Source organism: Rhopilema esculentum, chromosome 5 (genome assembly GCF_057945365.1).
Source record: "Rhopilema esculentum isolate cy_ngs chromosome 5, ASM5794536v1, whole genome shotgun sequence".
NCBI classification, from domain to species: Eukaryota; Metazoa; Cnidaria; class Scyphozoa; order Rhizostomeae; family Rhizostomatidae; genus Rhopilema; species Rhopilema esculentum.
Genome location: NC_142819.1, coordinates 5,794,738 through 5,815,904, shown reverse-complemented (window position 1 = coordinate 5,815,904; position 21,167 = coordinate 5,794,738). Strand labels below are relative to the sequence as shown.

The 21,167-nt window shown below is 36.4% G+C and overlaps 3 protein-coding genes across 3 annotated transcripts; 1 reads left to right on the top strand and 2 right to left on the bottom strand.

Moving 5' to 3' along the window:
* Positions 1-72: 72 nt before the first annotated feature.
* On the bottom strand, positions 73-1,444 carry LOC135689539 (dnaJ homolog subfamily B member 4). Its single transcript, XM_065206790.2, has one exon. It carries the CDS (start codon positions 1,275-1,277, stop codon positions 201-203), a length of 1,077 nt encoding a protein of 358 aa, XP_065062862.2. The 5' UTR covers positions 1,278-1,444; the 3' UTR covers positions 73-200.
* A 2,497-nt stretch (positions 1,445-3,941) lies between these two features.
* On the bottom strand, positions 3,942-5,946 carry LOC135689541 (mitochondrial nicotinamide adenine dinucleotide transporter SLC25A51-like). Its single transcript, XM_065206791.2, has one exon. The coding sequence runs from the start codon at positions 5,710-5,712 to the stop codon at positions 4,738-4,740; it is 975 nt and encodes a 324-aa protein (XP_065062863.1). The 5' UTR covers positions 5,713-5,946; the 3' UTR covers positions 3,942-4,737.
* A 2,863-nt stretch (positions 5,947-8,809) lies between these two features.
* On the top strand, positions 8,810-19,833 carry LOC135690120 (sodium-dependent phosphate transporter 1). The gene is made up of 9 exons (XM_065207592.2): positions 8,810-9,193; positions 10,752-10,979; positions 12,920-13,005; positions 13,989-14,085; positions 14,847-15,056; positions 15,992-16,757; positions 17,925-18,110; positions 18,388-18,578; positions 19,194-19,833. The coding sequence occupies exons 1-9, from the start codon at positions 8,986-8,988 to the stop codon at positions 19,238-19,240; spliced, it is 2,019 nt and encodes a 672-aa protein (XP_065063664.2). The 5' UTR covers positions 8,810-8,985; the 3' UTR covers positions 19,241-19,833.
* Positions 19,834-21,167: the final 1,334 nt, after the last annotated feature.

The following is a 21,167-nucleotide window of genomic DNA, read 5'->3' as shown; positions in this document are numbered from 1 at the left end:
TTTCAAGGTGAATGCTTAAAAAGAAGATAAAGATGGATAGGTTAGAGGAGATACATACAAACTCTAACCAAATCAAGCTTTCATTTTATTGATAAACCTGTTAAAATAAATTACTCTTGTTTGCCTCAACCTAGATATTGCTAAGATACTTTACAATTACACATTCATGCAACAACACAAGCATGTATTTAACAGATAATTCATTTTGGCAAGACACAGCTAAGCGTATCTTTAACATGTTCTCCTAAATTGTTAGGAAATTCTATGTCAAAGTGTATAAGCAAATCTGCATGCTGATTTGGATTCTTTGGTAACGGTAGCCCATATCCCTTTATAGTTTGAACAGTACCTGGCTTTATTACATCACTAAATTCAAGTTTTAGTCTTTTGCCATTCAAGGTTGGTATAGTAACAACAACTCCACATAATGCATCACGAAGACTAAGTTTTGATGTGTACAACAAGTTGTTATCATTGTCTCTAGAAAAGTTTTCATGCTTTTTGTCCTTTACTGTAAAGACTATATCTGCTGGAATTCGTCCTGGGAACTGATCTCCTTCATTCGCAAATGTTATTTTTGTTCCTTGTTTCCAACCTTTCTTCACATTTATAGTCAGTATCTTCTCTTCATTTCTCTGCGTCACCCCGTCCTGACTTAGAGCCTTTCTTGTAATCTTGATTCGCTTTACACAGCCACTGTTTATTTCTTCAAGGCTTAGCAATAATTCTCTCTCTATTGGGGCATCTTTCATTTTCGCTTTACTGTGAAACTTCATATCTGGGTAGTCAGCATCCATCGGTGTGTCTGATCGATGTATATGATTGTGAAAATTTGTGCTTTTACTTCCTCTTGTAGTACCGAAATTCGAAAATCCAAAGTCATTCATACCCCCACTACCAAACATAAACCCATTGCCAAACAAATCTGCAAATGGGCTCTCATCACCAAAAACTTTTGCAAATGTTTCGCGAGCGTCTCCACTTGTAAATGTAAAAGTCCTGAAGGCCTGTCCATTGCCTCCGAAATCGAAGTTTGCCTGTCCTGCTGCAGATTGGCCTTTCAAACCTTCTTCTCCGTACAAATCAAATACCTCTTTCTTTTTTGGGTCACTAAGCACTTCATAAGCTTCGCTGATTTCTTTAAATTTATCCTCAGCATCTGGTGCCTTATTCTTGTCTGGATGGAACTTCAGCGCCAATTTTCTATAAGCCTTCTTGATTTCATCGGGTTTTGCATCGCGACTCACTCCCAATACTTTGTAATAATTTTTTCCCATTTTTACGATTCTTGCTTGAACAAATTATACACCTAAATCAATTTGGGTCAATTAACTTTTGCCAGGTTTATATACTAGGTATATTCATTAAACGAGAACTTTCTCGATCCTACCACAGCATCTAGAAGATCCCTGTTCTAAGGCCACGTACGGAGAACTTTCGAGAATTTGTTTATTTCCTTTCTCCTGCGCAGCGTATATTTAAAATTTCGCGGGAGCGTGCGGATCGAGGAAAGCTTCCCCGTGGCGGGAATTATGGGGGTATGGGGGGGGGGGGGGGAGGGGCTCGCTAATTGACAGCCGTTTAACATTATTCAAAGGAGTCGTCCTTGAAAGGAATTTTAAGCTAATTTAAGGGGCGTAATTGCCAATTTTTCCCTTTCTACCCTAGGGACCTCTATAAAATCTCTGTGCCCTTTTTGCAAAATTTGAACATTGCATAGCTGATATAATATTAGCCAGTACTAAATAACCAAAAAACAATATATGACAAAAATAAAAAAAGGTTTTTGAATTGTAAATTTAATTTTTATCGGACTCTTCCAAATAAAAGTTATTTGCAAACGTATTTCCCACTGTAGAAAGCAAGATGAAATGCAGAAAATGAGCATTACAATTACAACCATGTTGTTATCATGAATGACTTGCCATGAGTGTAATAATTCGACCTCTTGTATTGTATCATCAATTGTCTAAGATAAGATATCGATCTTGATATCAAAAATAATAAATGGATTGTTCTTCTTGCTACTTGATTATAGCGTGTTCAGCAAAGATTTCTTAAGGGCCTCGCCAAAAAATCACCTATTTTCATCAAAATGTGCAGCTTCCTTAAAATTAGACAAGATCCAAGATGATATCTTGTCGGAAAATCGTAGGCCTGCCCCCCCCCCCAAATGAAAGCCTGAATTTCCGCCACTGCCATTTCCAGTAATATTTTTATCAAAGGCTCCAACTCTCCCGATTCAGGCAGGGGTCCCCCGATTTGAGCGTTCTTTTCCCGTTCTCCCTACTTCAAACTGAACCTCCCGCATCTGTTATGAAATTTAGTGTCTAACACAAATGAAATAAGTGAATCCTAAAAAGTAAATCTGCATTATCGTACGATTCATAACGGAGAACATTCGAGTTCAACTTGAGCTACTAAACTGATAAGTTCCAGCGAGTTTATCTCTTAAAAACCTTTTTATAGTCAGTTTTTCCACATATCTATTAGAAATTGGATTCATATCCCATTCGTATTAACGACTTTAAAAAAGTACTGAATATTTGTAGGGGATAATGCATTACTTCATCTTTGAGTTTATCACCTATCCAGTTTATCACCTAAAATTAATTCTCTTGTATGTTGGAAAGTCACTTTTTGGGAATTTGTTAGAAAACTCCTAATTTTTGCTATTATTAGGGCGGAACCTTTGTTTTATGCTCACTGCCACTTGAGTTAATGTAGTAAAAACAAAGCTTTCTCGTAGATGTCGTAGGTCCAGGGAAAAATAGGGTGGGACCGTTCCAAAGAACATGATAGTCAATGCTTGTTTGACTTTTATCTTGTTTTACCAGAAAATAATTGTGAAATTTTAGAAACTTTGCCTTAAAAAGTAAATTTGAAAATGATCTAACTCATTTTAAATAGTATCATTGTCATTTAATCCCCCTTATCATTACCTTTCCGTGATATTTGTAAAGAAAGTTATTGCAAGCATCTCATCATTCTGTTGTGTTTGTTCTCTGACTTTTATATGCATAGGTGCAGTCTTTCAATTTTTCTGGAGGACAAAATTGGAAAAGAAAGTATCGTTATGAAAGACGGTTGTATTTTTCTCAAAGTATTAATTATAAATTCTTTGTCTTAGTTCTTCTTGACAGAGAATCCGGAATTTGTAAATTGAAAGAAATATAGAACTGTCATCTTTATATTAGTCAAAAATCTTTTCTGCATTAAAAAAACAACTTTCCTGTGAGGCCTGAGTCCCCAAAACCCAAATGCACTCTGGGTCTTTGGTACTGGGTCTGGTCCCAAAGTTGTCTGATGTATGGGATGTATGATACCATATGGAATAAGTTGGATAAGGAAATTTTTGTTTGATTTGCAGGTCTATGTACAAATACAATTTTGTGAAGCTTGCCATCTCATGTTCGGGTTTGAGTAAAAAAACATCAAAATAAGCTGAGAAGGAACAAAACATTTATTCAGTTACAGACAACTTGTCTAATATGTCAACATATATGTCTAAAATTATCCATCAAGACAGTTACACTTTCAATGTAAAAAAGAAAGGACAGTTCCAAGTTGCTACCCCAAGATTCCCTTTTAATGAGGGTCATCAGGCAACTGGTGTACAGCATGGCCTTTATGCCCTAGAGCATTTTCTGGCAGACTGGTAAGTGGTAAACAGTAGTTTTCATCATAACAGGCAAATCACATTTAGGATTCTGGCTGCAGTATTCTTGGTACAAAATTCATTTTGAGAGGCTGCCCCTTTTTATTACTTGCCATTAAGTACACTATTATAAAGGATATATTATACAGTTTGACAATTTTTAGGGGCTCCTTTGGTTAAAAAATCGTAGCATGACTAATGAGATGCTATAAAAATTTCAAAAATTTGGAATTGAGGAAAAAGAGCCTGTATAATGTTGCTACATCAAAGAAACATTAAAGGGTTAATTCTACAAATCATTTTTATTAAATAACAAAAACTAGAAGACCATTTTGCGAAAGTTTAAAGCTTCCTTTTGGAAGCATAAAATTTAAAACTATAATAAACAGCTTATATCTACACACACTTTATTTTTGCTGAAATCCATTTTGATAAAACATAAACATACCATGATCAACACTTGAACCAAGAAAATATAATTTGCACGAAAACTCTTATAGAAACTAAATAAAACAAAAGCCTATACACAAGAAGTAAATTACTGGAAACAGGATGCAATGGGAAATTATTTAGCAGTCGTGTTTTGTTTTCATCGTTGGAAAAAAGAAAAAAGTTGCCATATACAATAACAATTATATAGTTATTTGAGGGGCCAGAAAGTGGTAATCTAACATAAGAGGTCTATTGAGCAGGTCTGACCGTCCTGTGTAAATATTGTGGTAAAGGAATAATATCGACACAGTCAGAAATCAATGGTGAAAGATCAAACTTGTATTAAATCATCATTTAGAGGAGGTCAATTTTGCTTTTTAAATTTCCTTTATTTTCTTTTCAGATCAGAGACATGCACTTCATTCTTATTTGACACAAAATGGGTGTGCCTTAAACTGGGTAGGCCTATATGTAGGGGAATCATTTAATGATTGGTGCAACTGGTTGAGCTTAAGGTGCCGTGAAATAATTTCAGACCTTGGAATGGGGTTGGGTAACATCTACTATATATCTGAGTTAAAAATCCTCACAACATTATAAAAATAAAACCAAATCATTCAATTATGTTCATTACTATTCATCTTCAATCAATGTACAATATATTCATAAGAGTCTTGATGGAGCATCATCTTTCTAAGAACTTCATATGTTGCATTGATAATGCCCCATGATACAAGAGCTCTTGAAAAATTCACACTAACACCAAAGTTCATTCTTATGAGCGAATTACCTCTTTGTTTGTAAATAAACTTAAATGTCCTAATAACGCCAGTATATGGTCCTCCTAGATGCCTTTGCATATTACTTTTGACTACATTCAAGGGGTAAAATAGTGTACTGAGTGCAGCTCCAAGTAAAGCACCACTAGCAAAATCTTCAGCAAATGACAGAACCTCGTTGTCTCCAGCACCTGGCATTGAATCCTTGATTGGTCCACGCAATGAAAAGAAGAGAGCACTGCTGGGTCCGTTTCTCAGAACAATAGCCGTGTAGCCTCTGTAATACTCTTTTATTGTATAATGCTTTCCAATTTTCCGAAAAGCATGAATTGTATTAGCAATCTTTTCGTGATGTTTATGGTCTGCAAGTAAAGTTTGAATTCTTTCGAAGGGAGTGAGAAAGGCCTCCAGAGTCCCTGCCATCATCCCAGAGCAAAGCTGAAGGTAGACATGATTTGTGTTTGGATATTTCGACAAAAGTATTCTTTGAAATTTGTGGTAACATCCAAACATAATTGAAGCTGATGCACCCTTTTGAAGTAAAGGTGGTAAAATACCACGATATAAATTTGAAATTCCTTCACGCCTTAATTGTCCTAGTGCTTTGAAAGCCCTCACGCCATCTATTTGTTGTCTTAGCATCAGTTTAAATAATGGAAATGTTACTAGAATGTTAAAACAGGCCGCTCCACCTCCACAAACAAAATCTTGCCAGTCTTGTTCATTTTCCTGGAAGTAGTGACCTTCTGGCCTAGCAGTCTCGCAGGCGCTATTGTCCTTGTCCGTTGGCATGTCTCCATCAAGTTTCAGTGTCATGCAGGCATCAACAGTAAACTTCAGCATAAAACAAATAAAATAAAATTTAGGTCTTTATAATTTCCTTTCTAGAGACGTTATAATAAACAACAAGCACATTTTGCCGGTTGACCATCTGGATGTCCTTTGACCAGTCGCCATTTTATGGTAAATGGCCTCGTTTGGTCACTGGCTAAAGCAGGGCCCAGGCCACCAGGGGTACAAGGTGAAAGAAGCCTTGCCCCCATTTTCAAATTCGTGGCGTGGGCCTGCAAAGGGACAATAGGGTGAGACAGAAGAAAATGCAGGCTGGGTGGGGGCAAAGCTCACACTTTATGCAGAACCAGAACAAAGGAGCTTTTTGTAAAATCCTTTCTTATCAGTCTATAATTTACAATTAGCCCCCTATATTCCGACTCACGATGGAGCCTATTGGACAAACAAAAGCAGTAAGAAGGATATGCTTCCTCTTTCTTTCCACTTCTTCTGGTCTGAAGGAAATAGAGCTCAACAAAACTCCTGTCTTGGTCCACTCTTGTTTCTAATTCATATCAATGATTTGCCCTTTTCCCTGCAAAGGTCTTCGATCAGCATGTATGCTGATAACAAGAGATAATATCTCTGTCTCTTCAAAAAGTACTTACTGGCCTACAGTAGCCTGTGCTCCAGACCCCTAACTTGAAAGTAGCTATAGATATTGATTTCCTCATTAAGATTTCTACGTATATCTTATCTGTATTAGCATAGTAGTACTCTTTTAGACCAATTAATACTATCAATGTAGGTTAACAAAAACGACAAAAAGTCCCTTTTTATAGTTTTAACACCACAATAGTCCCTTCTTAAAGTTTTGACAGTCAATTTCATGCTAAAATGAATTTCTGATGTCAAAGGATGATTTTGCTTTGCCCATTTTGATAAGATATCCATATAAGGACATGGGGGTAATTAGACGTTGCGTGACAAATTGATGCTCATTTTACTACTTTAAACGTATTTCTACCAAAAAAGATAAACTATCCTTCATATTCCACTACTTAGACAAAATTCATTTTGTTAAAAATGTCATTCCAGCGACGTTTCTCCTCCGCAGGAACTTCACTTGATTTAACCCCAATTTTACCCAAAAAACAGCTGAAAATCACCGTTTAACATCACAATTCAATATCACCAGTTGATGAAAAACTCGAAACTGGTAATTAAAAGTTTCCCCGCTTCAAAGTGGCACTTACCGCCATTTCCGTCTTGTCTAACAAGTGTTCCGTGAAATATTGTCTCGTGTGCCCTGGAAAAATTTTCGAATTTACCTAAGGGACCAGTCTTTATTAATGGCGGGGCTGGGACATTTATCATTTACCGACCTTCAAGGAATGGGCACATCAAAAAAACAAGCAAGCAAGAAGGGGACATGAAAATGTTCGTAAAAATTAAAAACTACCATTTCATTCAGAACAATATTACACTGTTCTAAGATTATACGATGAGTGTTGGGGTGGCTTTTCAGGACAAACTATTTTCCAGAAGACTAATTGCTTTAACCTCAGTGCTATGCTTTGCTTGTCAAGCTGTAGCTTTTGGTCATTTCTGTACATGAGGTGGTCTGATGGTCTGTCCAGCGTTAAAACACTGTCACTTGATTCAGAGCTTGAGTCTGAAAGCTGACATATTTTGCCCTATAAGCTGCATGAATTGTTAGCTGCTTTCCACTGTTTTTTTTCTTTGCAGAGCTTTCCTTTGTGGTGTCTGCCACATACACCATCGTTTGTAATTGATTCTTGCTAGCAAAAACTTGATGTGAGCTCTGTGCAATTTGCTGCTCAACCTGGAGCAAATGGACATCAAAATGATTTCCCCATTTATTTTGCTTTAGCTGCAAACAAAGATGCATCAAGATTACTGTACGACAAATTTTATCTGAACTGTGAATTTGCCATGATCAACAAATAGCTTGTAATACCAACTTGTTTCTCAACTTTTTACAGTGTTATTTTTGTATTATTTTTACAGAAAATTTGTGTTGTCCTTCCATGTTTTAAGTGGGGGGCTGTGAAAACTTATTCTTGGATTTAGGGAGGGCAACATTGTAACTATATGAAATCGAGGGGGGGCAATATAAAACTGCATCCTTTCAAAAATTTCTTCCGCCCCACCCCCACCAATGATAATGATTTGTCCCTATTTGGTCTAAAGACGTAAAAAGGTAATGCCTTTCTTTCATTCTTGCAAAGATAGTTTGTAAACTTGGTGTTCATCAAAATAGGCTAGGTTTCACACTGAGTAAATAAGCATATTGCAATTTATTATAAGACACTTTTTCGTTGTGTTTATTTGAATGCTATTAAAATGACTTCGATGGGAACGACGAGAAATTGGAAATATGGGGCACAGAGTTCAACATTCTCTGTTGTGGTGGTGTGCCTCGTGATGTGTTCCATGAAAAAGCATGACGTGGATAAAGAAAGGTTAAATGACTATAAACTAACTTAAACTTAGATCTTTTGAATATGCAGTATTGGCTACATGCAAACTAACAGCAAAACTGATATACAGTATTTCAATGATAAAATTTAGCTAAGGGAATCTGGGCGCTTTCGAGCCAGATATTCCTTTACATTTTCCCGGAAAATATTTGATTTAAAATACTGCTGAAAATGCTTTAATCCAATCACTAACAAAATCTTTTGAAAATTAAAGAAAGAAAACAAGAAAAGAAAAAGAATTGAAAATTGATAGAACCGTTTTAAGTTAAGTACATATCTCTATAGAGCGTACATAGTTGAATTTTAAAAATGATTTTTGTTTGAGATAGCGTCGGATCAATCGTGACGATTGTCAAATAGCCATGTTTTGTAGCTTTTGATAAACTTTTGTTTGGTTCTGTATCTATGATTTTTCTTGGCATTTCATTCCATGTTTTAACTCCTGAGCTTGCTATAAAACTTCGTTTACAGTTGGTTCTGTACGTAGTCTTACACTTTTCCAAAATTTTTCCATTGTTACAAATATTTCTGCTTAGTGAATTGTTATGCAAAAAGGAAGTAGTTCGGTCACTACCATAGAGCAATGAGCATTGCGTCTATGATTGCGTCACACTTGATGGTCGCTACGAGGAAATATCCTCGTCATAGATATTTTTGGATGCGGAGGAGTGTATAGGGCCAGAGGTGAAGGATGAAGGATGAAGCTGCGGTTTCTAATGAAAGAGGATAGCACGATACTTGAGAAGTGTAAACAGTTTCATTTCAGAACGTGGTTTCTTTAACAAAATTTAAACAAACAAGCACATGGGGCAGTTGCTTTGCGTGTTCTTGGGCCGTGGATATGGAGGCTGAAAGCAGTAGCGTGTTATGGATTGTTATTGTTGGCTTTTTGATCGCCTTTATTTTAGCTTTTGGAATTGGGGCAAACGATGTAGCAAATTCATTTGGAACTTCTGTCGGTGCAAAGGTCTTGACCCTCCGACAAGCTTGCATTGTGGCGGGCATATTTGAACTTGCTGGAGCGGTTTTACTTGGAAGTAAAGTTTCTGGTTAGTATGTTATGCATTTAAAACAAGAGTCCTAGTGTTTAGCCACCTAAAATTGGTGATATAAATTTAGGCCACATGTAACTAAGCAAAGTTTAGCGTGACTCAATGTTAACGTAAACACGTGCGATAACGACGGGGGCATTAAACTATAAAAGCCTCTAATAATTGTTATTTCAGTCTAAATTTTGTTCATTATAATATATTAGAAGTTGCTTTATCTTCGGAACAAATCTCTACCGGCGTCGTCGGTAACGAGGCAATATTTTTCAAATTAAGAAATTTCCGTGTTGTTTTCCATATTCAACAAAACGTGTTTATAAGCATCTCTCTTACCACGCACATGATAGGAAATCAAAAAAATGCTGGTCTATCACTACTTGAAAGCTTTTTGCAATTGTTTTACCCGTTCTAACACTACAGATAGTTCATTTCGATGTCGACGAAAGAAAAATATGGTTAGGTATCTCGGAGATGAATGTTGATTTAATAAGATAGATAAAAGGCTTTTTCCTCCTACAATGTACATATTTTGAGAAAAAGTCAGATTTGTATGAAATTCAGGAAAATTAAGTGCAAATCCTTCAATTATAAGTGAAGACCATGCTATTTGCTGTTGTGTGGTCTTCACTTATAATTGTAGCACATGTACTTAATTTCCTGAATTTCATACAAATTTGACTTTTTCTCGAAGTAGGATGTTTCCTTCTACAAATGTACATATTTTTAAAAAAAATCCTTTTTGTATACCCAGAATTCAGGAAAAATTGAGTACCAATGCTACAATTGTAAGCAAATACCACACAACACTAAGTATATGAGTTGAACATGGAAAATAACAGTTTACCGGGAGTTCAAGGTTTTCCTTTCCTGCTGCTAGACATACAATGTAAAGCTGGTTTATTAATCTTTTGCAAAACCTAACAGCGGCTCATTTTGGCTATTGTCTTGAAAGTATGTGTAAAATAAGAAGAAAAAGACATTTTAGTTGAATAGATGAGAATATTAAATGAAAATTGGTAGAAAGAATATTTTTAGAAGTCACTTGTAGATATCCCATATCAGGATAAACTTTACCCTGCTTGCTGGGGTGTGGTGGCCCACAGGGACTTGGGCAATTTCCCGCTAGGCACCTTAAAACCTTTCAGATTTTTGAGAAAAAAACAAGTGAAGTAAGGCCCCTGACTGCCTTCACACTAATTTTTTTCCTTTTCCTGGCCCATAAAAGTTCTCACCATGCCCTTGCCTGCTTGTCTGTATTCTAATTGTACGCAGATTTTAATGCATACATAATTTAAGTGCAAGGCTAGTGTAAGTATAATTTTACAAGCATATAAGGCAGACATTTAGATTTCAAGGTAAATAGATTTCTCTACATAATCTATATCAAATGCAATTTATAGCTTATTTCAATAAATATCCATTTAGAAATTTTGGTTATGTTTACACAGTATTTGCTATTCCAGGTAGTTATGTATGATTTGCATTGATCATTATGGTTTTGCATGCATTTCATTGTGTTTGTTGCCACATAACAATTGTGTGCCTTTCATCTTGACAGATACAGTGCGGAAAGGTATAATAGATATCAATATGTTTGTTGGCAATGAGCGAAGTGCAATGGTTGGTGCCATGAGTGCACTGTTAGGGACAAGCATCTGGCTCATTGTCGCAACCTTCTTCAAACTCCCAGTGTCAGGAACTCATAGTGTGATCGGTGCAACTATTGGTTATGCCTTGGTGGCAAGTGGGCCTGGTGGAGTAAACTGGGGAAAATTTGGATTGATAGGTAAGACTGGGAGGCCATTTAGTAGAGAAATTGGGTTCAACATTAGCAAAGGTTTTATTACAATAACCCAAGTGAAGATCAGGTCATGCTCTCATATTTATTCAATTATAACTTGATCGTAGTTATTTATTTTGAGCAGACGTCCCACAACCCCTCCTTTTTCCTTCAACACACCCAAACTGATATTTAGTGCATTTTATAGTTTTTGTTGCCCTTCATACATTTACTGCAATTTACTGATCAACAGGCAACTGTCATTTATGCAAGAATCTCAGCTCATGTTGAAATCGACATGGGTTGAGACACCATGTCAATCTCAGGCTGCGCTGAGATTTTATCATGTCAACACTGTCAGTGCTAAGTCTAAACCTGATTGATGCTTAGCCTTTGTTGAACTCAAGGCCACAGTATAACGTTTTTTCTTTCCACTATCTCTAAGCTGTAGTAAGGCTGTAAACATTTTATGATATTTCTATTGGCAGCAACTTTGTAAAATGAACAACAACAATCAAGTTGATTTTTATGTTTTCCCTAAGGCAAAAGCTATGGAGAGACCGAAGCTACTAAGCTTGAATAATCCAGGTTTTTTATTTTTAGTGAGATATAAATATACCAAAGGGAAGAACTAAAAATATTGAAACCTTATTCTCTGAATCTTACGATCAAAATAACAATAAAGGAGAAAAAATGCAAATCATTGAAGAAGGAAAATATGAAACTTGAACAAGATTTAGCTGTGATGCAAAATATGTTAAAGTAAACTTGCAATTTAGTCAAATATAACAGCAACAAGATAAACTGCACCAGGGTCCAAAATAATGGGCCTGGAATTGCTCCAATTTCCCAGGAAGGAAAAGAGAGAAACGTGAAAAAGGGAAAGGAAAGGGGAAAAAGAGAAGGAAAAGGAATGGGAGTAGGGTTAACCCTGGCACTCTACATGCAGATGCACTATCTTTCTGTATTCACTTCGAAAGAATTTTCAAAGGAAGATTTAGCTTGTCATTTGCCCACTACCACGAAGAAAAAAATTGTTGGGCCCAGTATTGCACTCTGTTTTTTAAGGGGCTATGTTATGGTTTTGTCAGCCTTGGCAAAGATTTCGCCTAACGCAATACTGAACTGGCACAGAAAGCTAGAGATGTAATTACGTTATGGGACCCCCCACTTCTCAGACCCTTTGTTCTGCCTCAAAATTAATTGCGACCGTACCTCCTACACCCCCCTCCCCTGAATCGTAGCAGGATGCTTTGTTAAGAAGTCTGGATGCATTATCATTGCCTTTTACACACCCATCAATCACATTTGTTATAACGCTCTGTTCATACAATTTATTGCAATATCTTCAAGCAAATGTGCATATATTTTGTGTAATTGATTTGTCAAAAAACTGCTGTTTTCTATTTTCATCAAATATTGGTTTGATTTTGTTTTGCATCCAAGGGGAAGCCTTTTGCATTAAAATTTTGCATAAAAGTCAAACATCTCAAATTTGATAATCACTGCTATTTTTTTCCCAACTCGACTCAACATCATGAGTGTTTTCTGGGTCTGGTGACGCAAAGTGGCGATATACGATTGATTTTGGGTGCATTGTTAGTTTCGTTAGGTAGTCATATTGTTTTTCACTAAAGTTCAGAACGAGAGTCTTGTCACGTTATCTGAAAATATCCCGATAATATCATTTAAAATATCCCATCTACTGGACGTGACGCAGTTTTTTGAGAAACGATGTAAACAATCTTCAAGGTCTGCCTTGCGAATAGCAAGTATTTTGCGTCATATTAAACGTCAATCAGAAAATGCGATCCTTCTTCGTTTAAGACCTTTTGTACTAGAGTTGCCTTAGTAGGATCTGATCCTTATTGTTTCTTTATCCTTATTCTTACAGAGGATTTGCATTCAATCTTATATTTTATCCGGGTTCATTTTTTTCTTTTCAGCTGCATCTTGGGTTATCTCGCCTGTTTTATCTGGAATAATTTCAAGTGTGTTATTTGTTCTGATTAGGAAGTTTATTCTTTCAAAGGTATGCTTATCGTTTCTTAAAGACAGCTACATCATATTTGGTTCTTAAGTATACCCTTGTGCAATAGACTAAGTGAAAACCGTTTCCAGTGATAAATTTCCTGGCTAGAGAGTCCACTCTCGAGAATTCGAATGACGCAGGCATTTTCCCAATTTCCGCACTTCCCCTGCAAGTGAAGATTTTTTATTCTCAGGGGCAGTCTTAAGTTCCCTCTTTGGCACAACAGAACTATACGGGAAGTTTTATAGGGTTATAAAGAAATCGACCATTTTGACCCCGAATTATCTATCTATTAGACCCCGTTTTCTATTTAAAATTCTGCTATCCCACGCGAAAGAAAAACTCATCTGGCTTGTTACACCGGGATGTTCCTCTTATACAAGTGATTTCATACGCTGTATTCTCCCAAATAAATAGATGTTTCGATTCATCCTTAGTAGGGTCAGAAGATTAGCAAAGAAATATTGGGGCTAAGTCTTTTTAGTGTTTGTTTTGAAAGTTCAAAGCGCCCTATTTAGCATGCATGGAAATTCTATGCCAAAGTTATCATCAATAGTTTGATGTAAATGGATTTGTTCTAGCGATCGAACTTTAGTTTTTAGAATCAAAAATAATATACATTTGTTATTTAAGAATTTTAGGAGCAGCTGTGCTTAATGTCAAAAATGATCAATCAGATATGTTTACTGCAGTCTGAAATGAATACTGCTGTGGTCCTCTCTGGTCTCAAACTGTATCTCCCCATTTTATCTCACAAGTGTACGATTCCTAGCAATCCATACCTCACCAATTTTTTGAGCTGTTGTCAGAATTGTTAATTGTATATTTTGTTTGAAAAATTACAAGGCTACGTATGTAATGAGATATGTTGTTGCTAGGATCAGGTTTCATAGGGACAATAAAAAGCTATGATTTCGGCACTGACAGCAATTTACTACGTTGCTTGTTTAGTTCAACTGATTTTATTCTTCTATATTTTTTAGAGCAATCCCTTCAAGCATGGCTTGCGCGCTCTTCCTCTCTTCTACAGCATCACTATAGCTATAATTTTACTCTCAATATTTTACGACTCGCCTGAAAGTAAGTAATGCAATTTCATTATTTTCCTTTTTCTTCTTCCTTGGTACATAATTTATTATTCTATTATGGTGTAAATAGCAGATCATGATTTATAGACATGGGTAGAATACTCTTTTGTACTTCGATGATATCTGACTTGTATGACGGCCTTCTTCCCTATGACACACGATCCAAAGCTTTCAATACCTTTTTTAAAAGATTAAGCATGAATCTGAAATTTTAGGTGAATCTGGATCTTTAGGTTAATCTGAATCTTTAGGGGAATCTGAATCTTTTGGTTAATCTGAATCTTTATGGAAATCTGAATCTTTGGATGAATCTGAATCTTTAGGTGAATCTGAATCCTTCGGTGAATGTTCAGACTATGGGCTTATAAATTGCTTTGCTAGAATATAGTTCACCGTCCAATGTTCCGAGTAAATATTGCAATGAATATACGGAAGGGAAAAATAAGATTTATCAATCACTGTAGTGTGTAAATAGAAGGGAATGGCCTGCATCTAAGGGCCCAGTGTTGCCCTATAGCTATTGAGAAAGAACGTTTAAAAATTGACTGAAAAAGTTGTGCGATTTACTCCTTATAAGTCATCCTTTCTATTACGAGGGGCCTAACCGCTAATAAAAACTGGCTATGACTTTTGTCCAAAGCTACAAAAAGATATCTAAACTCACTATTTTCATAAGTATTTTATAAAATTGTTTGCCTTTATGATGACGCAGTTGGTCAGTCATAGGAATAATTCGATTCTTCTATATTTCAGTTTTGGATATAAATCACATGCCTGCGTATGCTGTCGTTATAATCAGCTTGGGCAGCGGGATTTTAGTTGCACTTCTAATACAGTTTGCCGTCGCCCCTTGGTTAAAAAAGCGGATTCTTGCTCAAGAAGAAATAGACATCCGCAGGGCTTCGGTAGCAGCTGAAGACGATAGGAACCTGCCAGAGTTGCAGTTACCGGACGAGACACCAGGTACCGTTCTGTATCGGTTTTTTGGAAACGGTTTTCTTTGAAATTAACTGTGAAATAGATTTACCATGAATCCTCGAATTAGCCAACTGTGGACTTCCTTTTTTGAAACATTTTGAATGCGGCCTAATGCGAGGGGGGGGGGGGAGGGTTAACGAGGGTGGAGGCTTATATAATTTTGGCTACTTCAAGCTCACTTTAAGAGACAAAGCAAGACAGTATTGGAAGCAAAAACTTTGTGAAAATTTTTCGTTTAGTTTAGTTCTTAATTTCTGTCAAATTTTTCTTTATCATGAAGTGAAATCATGTATTGTAAAAATTGGCATGTCAAGGTAGGGCCTATTCAAGGGGGCTTATACAAGAGGGTCTATTTCATTCGAATGAAAGTTTATTCTATTCTGCAGCATGTTATATAACAGTTAAAAGTATTTTTATATGGTTGAAGGAAGGTGGCGCTTATTTTTGGCTAATTATTCTTCAAAACTAACATATTTGGCCCTTATTCCCCATCTTTGTAAGGAAAGTTTATCGACGGGAAAGGAGGTAAGACAGACAATCGTCTTTAGTCTGTAGCAGTTTGTTACCAAATAATGTTAAGCCAAAGTCATGATTAATCATTGCGGTAAAACGTTCTAACTTTGTGAAACCCATTATAACCGGAAAATAGGAATAAAATGGGATCCAGAATTTCTCATCGGTCATGGAGATGGAGATCACGTAGGGATAAATTCCAGCACATTAAAACAACAATGAAGAAAGATCTTATAACTAATACAATCAGAACTCATGAAGTTTCAAAAACCTTAGTCACGGGGCAAGCTCTTTAGGTTTGCAAAAGTGATTGGAAAGTCAATAAGAACAACTAGTGATAAGGTAATCAAAAACAATTAGGACTTTTTGGAATATTTTTATCATTTAAATATTTTTGTTGATTTCAGTTCAAAACGGTGATATTGGTACAGGAATTGCAAGATTAGAGAATGGTACTCTAGAAATTCCGAGGTTTAGCGACTTGCTTAGAAGAAATTTGGAGTCGGATCAAATTACGACAGCTTCTTCTCTATCTTCATTACCCTCTATTGATAATGAAGATACGATTACAAGTGAACCAGACAGAATGGCTGGAAATATGCTTCAGCTTCCAAAGAACAAATTCATTAGAAATGTCATCGATGCTGACACTATTACTGTCTGCTCCGAGTTGTCGACTGATAGTGAAGAGAAGGCTGATGCCTCTAGGAAGGAGAATGCCTCCGAAACTTATATCGAGATGGAGGCTAACGATAAAAAGGGGGTAGGTACTAGATTTAGCATAACAAAGACCGATGATGACATTGGTAATAACGATGGAGAGCAGCGGGCTGCTGATTTGAGTTTTGAAATTGAGGAAAGGGAACCACATGGTATTCAGGTAGAGATGCCTATGGATGACCAACTGACGCATCACCATCATCATATTTCAGTTCCAACAACACCAACTGTTGGCAGGAGAACTGATGGTATTAATCTTATTGATGGTGCTGCTAGAATGTCTAAAGAAGAAGAGAGGGAAAAGAAGCTGAAAGAGAAAACAGAAAAGGACCAAGCGAGGATGCTTGCAAGAAGCTTAGTTACCGATGAACCAAAGACCGGTCGACTATTTCAGTTTTTGCAATTAATGACGGCGTCTTTTGGAGCCTTTGCACACGGTGGGAATGATGTCAGGTACGTTTTTGTTCCCATGCTTCAGCAGTTAGTTTTATGTCGCTGAAGCATACGATAGTTAGATATGTCCTTTTGAAAATTTATGTTGAGTATAAGCCTTGCAAGTTAGCATGAAAGCTTGAATTGAATTAGATATATTTGTGTCTAGGTTATGATAACATTTACTAGACTCCCTAGCAGTTACTTTTTGTGATACAGTAAATAGTCATTATTCTCGACTCTGACGAAACGTGCTGTTAGAGCTTTTAAATGAAAAACACTGCAACAAATTACTTTGTACCATGTTTGACAATACGCTAACAGTTGTTTAGAGCGTATTTCCAAAGCTCTTGAGCCCCAATCTGCTTATTTTTTGTAATCATTGTCATTCTGGCAGTTATCATCCATAAAACATTGTTAGACTTTCGTTCTCATTCAGCTAAAAAATTTGGTTAGGCCTTGGTTGTGATAAAGTTTGGCTCAAAGTAGTTAACTTCGAGTTGTGCTATTTTTGAGAAACATTAGAATAGGTGGGAAAGTAACGACTGCTGTGTACCCCCTTGTAGTTGTTTTCTACAGACCAGCTATCAAGGCAATATATTGAAATGAAGTTAAGTAAAAAGTTCTTCTTGTCTGGTTATTGTATATCACAAGCACCTGGAGAAAGTTGATGAATTAAGATCATTCGTATTCTTTTAATGATATCATGATTTCGAATTTTGAGTCTACCCTTGAAATATTTTAAGTTTATTTCAATGTTGTGTATCCTTTTTAAAACTAAAAATCAGATCCTCCGATGCTTGTATTCTACAAGACAATATCTGTGCTCTCTTACGGCAAGAAAGACATTTAAAGGTTCCTAAATTCATAAATAGATTCCAGTGACGTATCTTTATATGCCACAGACTGATCACCTTTACCCCTTTCCCCTGAGGTCAATGTTGGGTGAGATGGCTATGATTTCATTTCCTTTAAGTTGGTATTCTTTATGCACAAAGAAACTCTTCAGCAATAAATAGAAAGAATGGGGTACATGCTACAGAATAAATAGGCTTGCACACATATCTCCTGATACAATATGGATGATGCGAAACTTGCTTGAATTTTTATGGTCCGTTAGCATTTCTGGTTAGGATTGTGGCTATTTTGAAAATTTTTGTATGTATGTCCATCCTTAATTTTTTATAGCAATGCAATTGGCCCGGTAATCTCCATCTGGGTAATTTATGACACTGGTATGATACACAGCAAAGCAGCAACACCTATATGGATATTACTTTATGGCGGTGTTGGAATTGTCATTGGCCTGTTTTTCTGGGGTAGAAGGGTCATTGAAACAATCGGAGAAAGTCTTACGCCTGTGACGCCTACAAGGTATGTGCCAACCATGATTAAAATTTTCATTGGGTATATCGAAAGCATTTCATTTTGTGACAAAAAGCATAGAGGCATTTATTATTCTTTTATCGTTTCTATTTAGGCGGTTGCTCTAGCCGACCCTTTTTTCAAGCACAAATACCTTTCCTGCCTCTCTCCATATCTTTTTTTCTAAGACTTGAATTGGATAACTATCTGTATAAACATCCACTCTTTGGAAAAGGCCTATATTATTCACATTAATAGTCAATTTCATCAAACTATTCTTTCTTAGTGGATTTTCAATTGAAGTTGGAGCTGCAATGACGGTCCTTTTGGCTTCAAATCTCAGTATCCCAGTGTCAACCACACACTGCAAGGTTGGCTCTGTGGTGTTTACTGGTCGCGTCAGGTCACGTGATGTCGTCGATTGGTCTTTGTTTGTTAATATCGTTGTCTCATGGGTGGTCACTATGCCAGTGACTGGTAAGTATTAAAGTAATAAGTATTAAAAATTATTGTCATTTTTTCTACTGTTTCATTTTACTGATATATGATAATGTCCAATACTTTTTAACTGTAATACAGAATTACTAGTATTACAGGATGAAATAACTAGCATTTTATTGTGACAGTGGGAAAATGTTCTACATCATTTTGTTACTCGTAATACAGCAATCAAGACTTATGTAGGTTGATATTCTACAGTATTGCCATGCTACCGCTATCTTGTTCCACTGTTAGACAACAGCACGACTGTGTAACCGTATTATAGCATTTCAGGTTTCTTTACCAAGATATCATTGCTACAGTATTGTGGTGCTACTGTATTTTGCTACATTGTTGAATAACAGCACAGCGCTTTAACCTTATTAAAGCTTTACAGGTTTATATTACAACGGTATTGCAGTATTTCGTTGCTACAGTACTGTCGTGGTACCATATTGAATTCCCTCTATTAAATAAAAACATGACTATACAACTGTAAAAAAGCATTACAGATTGATATGACTACAGTATAGCTGTGTTATATTGTTACAGTATTAACAGATGTTTACATTATTGCTGCAGTATTGAGAAAGAGCTTTAACATTTTTTCAGGCCTCATCTCAGCTGGTGTCTATGCCGCCATTATGGAAATCTTATAGCAACCGTGTACCTAACTGCAACTAGCACTCCGATAATTAGCGAGCGAGGTTTGGTTTTTGAAAAGTATATTTTGTATCCTGTACGGAAGATGAGAATCTTTATCAGCTCAAAGAAAGAAGAACAATTGTGTACTTGCCATAGTAAATTCCTTGTATGATTTTTGTAAATAATTTGAATTTTAACTTTGAAGATCATTGATTAAATTGATTTGATAATTTGAACAAGTTAATCCAATTAAGTCTGACATGATTTTTAGAAGTGTTTGTTGAAATAGTTAACATAATCTGTTTAAAATTGAAATACTAATGAATATTGTGCGGCCAAAAAAGTGTATTTAATAAAACTGAAATATATGACCAGAATTCTAAAATTGGTGGAGACTCGTAAGCCTCGATTCGAAGAGGAGGTGAAGTAGAAATAAAAGATGTATTAGGGAGTATGTTACGTTCAGAATGCCATATCAAATAGCCTGAATACTTTTTGTCAATTATGTTGGCCGTAATATTTCTTCTTAATACACATTCTTGTTTCTAGATGTTTTTAATATATTAACATTGGTATTTATATAAATCATTTAGCCAATGCAACATGATGGCAAATCTAATCTGTTGGTTTGAGACTTCGCTCTCTGGGTTTATCAAGCAAATTGAACTGCGATTATTTGCTAGCAAATACAAGCTGTCCTACTCGAGCGCACACCATATGTTGAATAAATTCACTTAAAATGTTGGGGCCTGGTTAGAAACTGATAGTTTTTAGATATAAAACCCTCAGCTGCATAGATGCTCTCCCAAGGCCTCGACATGTACTTTGATTCGCTGTCAAAGCAAGGCAATCAATGAAAGGCAATCAAGGCAATAAGAATGTTATTGTGCTATTTCAGAATTTCCATGCCCTCAGCAAGTCCTTATCTTCAAATCCGGACATGTACACACAGGCCAATGTCCCGTGTAAGGTATATGTACCCAGAGTATTCCTGAATGGAATTTCGTTATCTTCGGTGTCATGGGAGTTCTGGATTGCTTAGTACACAAGTTGTGCCTGAGCCCGTTTGATGTCTTTTTATGGATCCTTAGTTTTTCTAAACCTCAAAAAATATAGCTTGGCGTAAACAAAAACGTTGGCAGAAGGCCAATCGCAGAAACGCCCATTCCAGAGACGCCATTTTCAGAAACAACAGTTTGGGAAGCGCCAGTCTTAATATTTGGTAAATAAACTTTTATTAAATGTATATTTGCAAACATATTTTTCTTCAGTTAATTTATAAATTCTAGAGCTGACAAAATTAATTTAACATAGATTTCACACCATTACTTGGCAAATGTTTTGCGACTGCAAAAGCAAGTTTGAGGTTGGCTGTGTTAGAAATTTCATATACATCGACAGTTTGTAAATCCTTATTCACATTACACCACCCTAATCCTCTTAGAATCAACGGCTGGAATAGGCATGTTTTGAAGGGATACACATGGTGATGATTTGTCTCATGTCAAATGATGTTTGTAGAGAAACCCCAATTCTCTGCAAATTTTCACTGCACAACAAAAATCTTTTAGGCCTTATGGAGGTGGGATTGGAACTGGGACCTGTAAACATAAGCGCCAACCACGTGGAGGCTTGGGGACCTCGGGAATTTCTAAGAAATGTATTCGAGGGGCCTCGGCTACCCCTTGCAGCTTTAAATGCGGAGAAATTGTTCGAGCTTCCACAGTGCGCAGACTCAGAAAATAAATTGGTTTTTTCCAATATAGGAAATTAAATTGTGATTGAAAAATAGATTCCATTCGGGGGCCCATCGCTTGTTCCCTTAAGCCCCCAGAATTTCGTCTGATCCTTCTTCTTCAGCACTTTTGTGGGAATCTGTTCCATCTATATGGCATCTGAGACAAAAGAATACTTTCATTATGTATGCTGTCAGCTTGACGG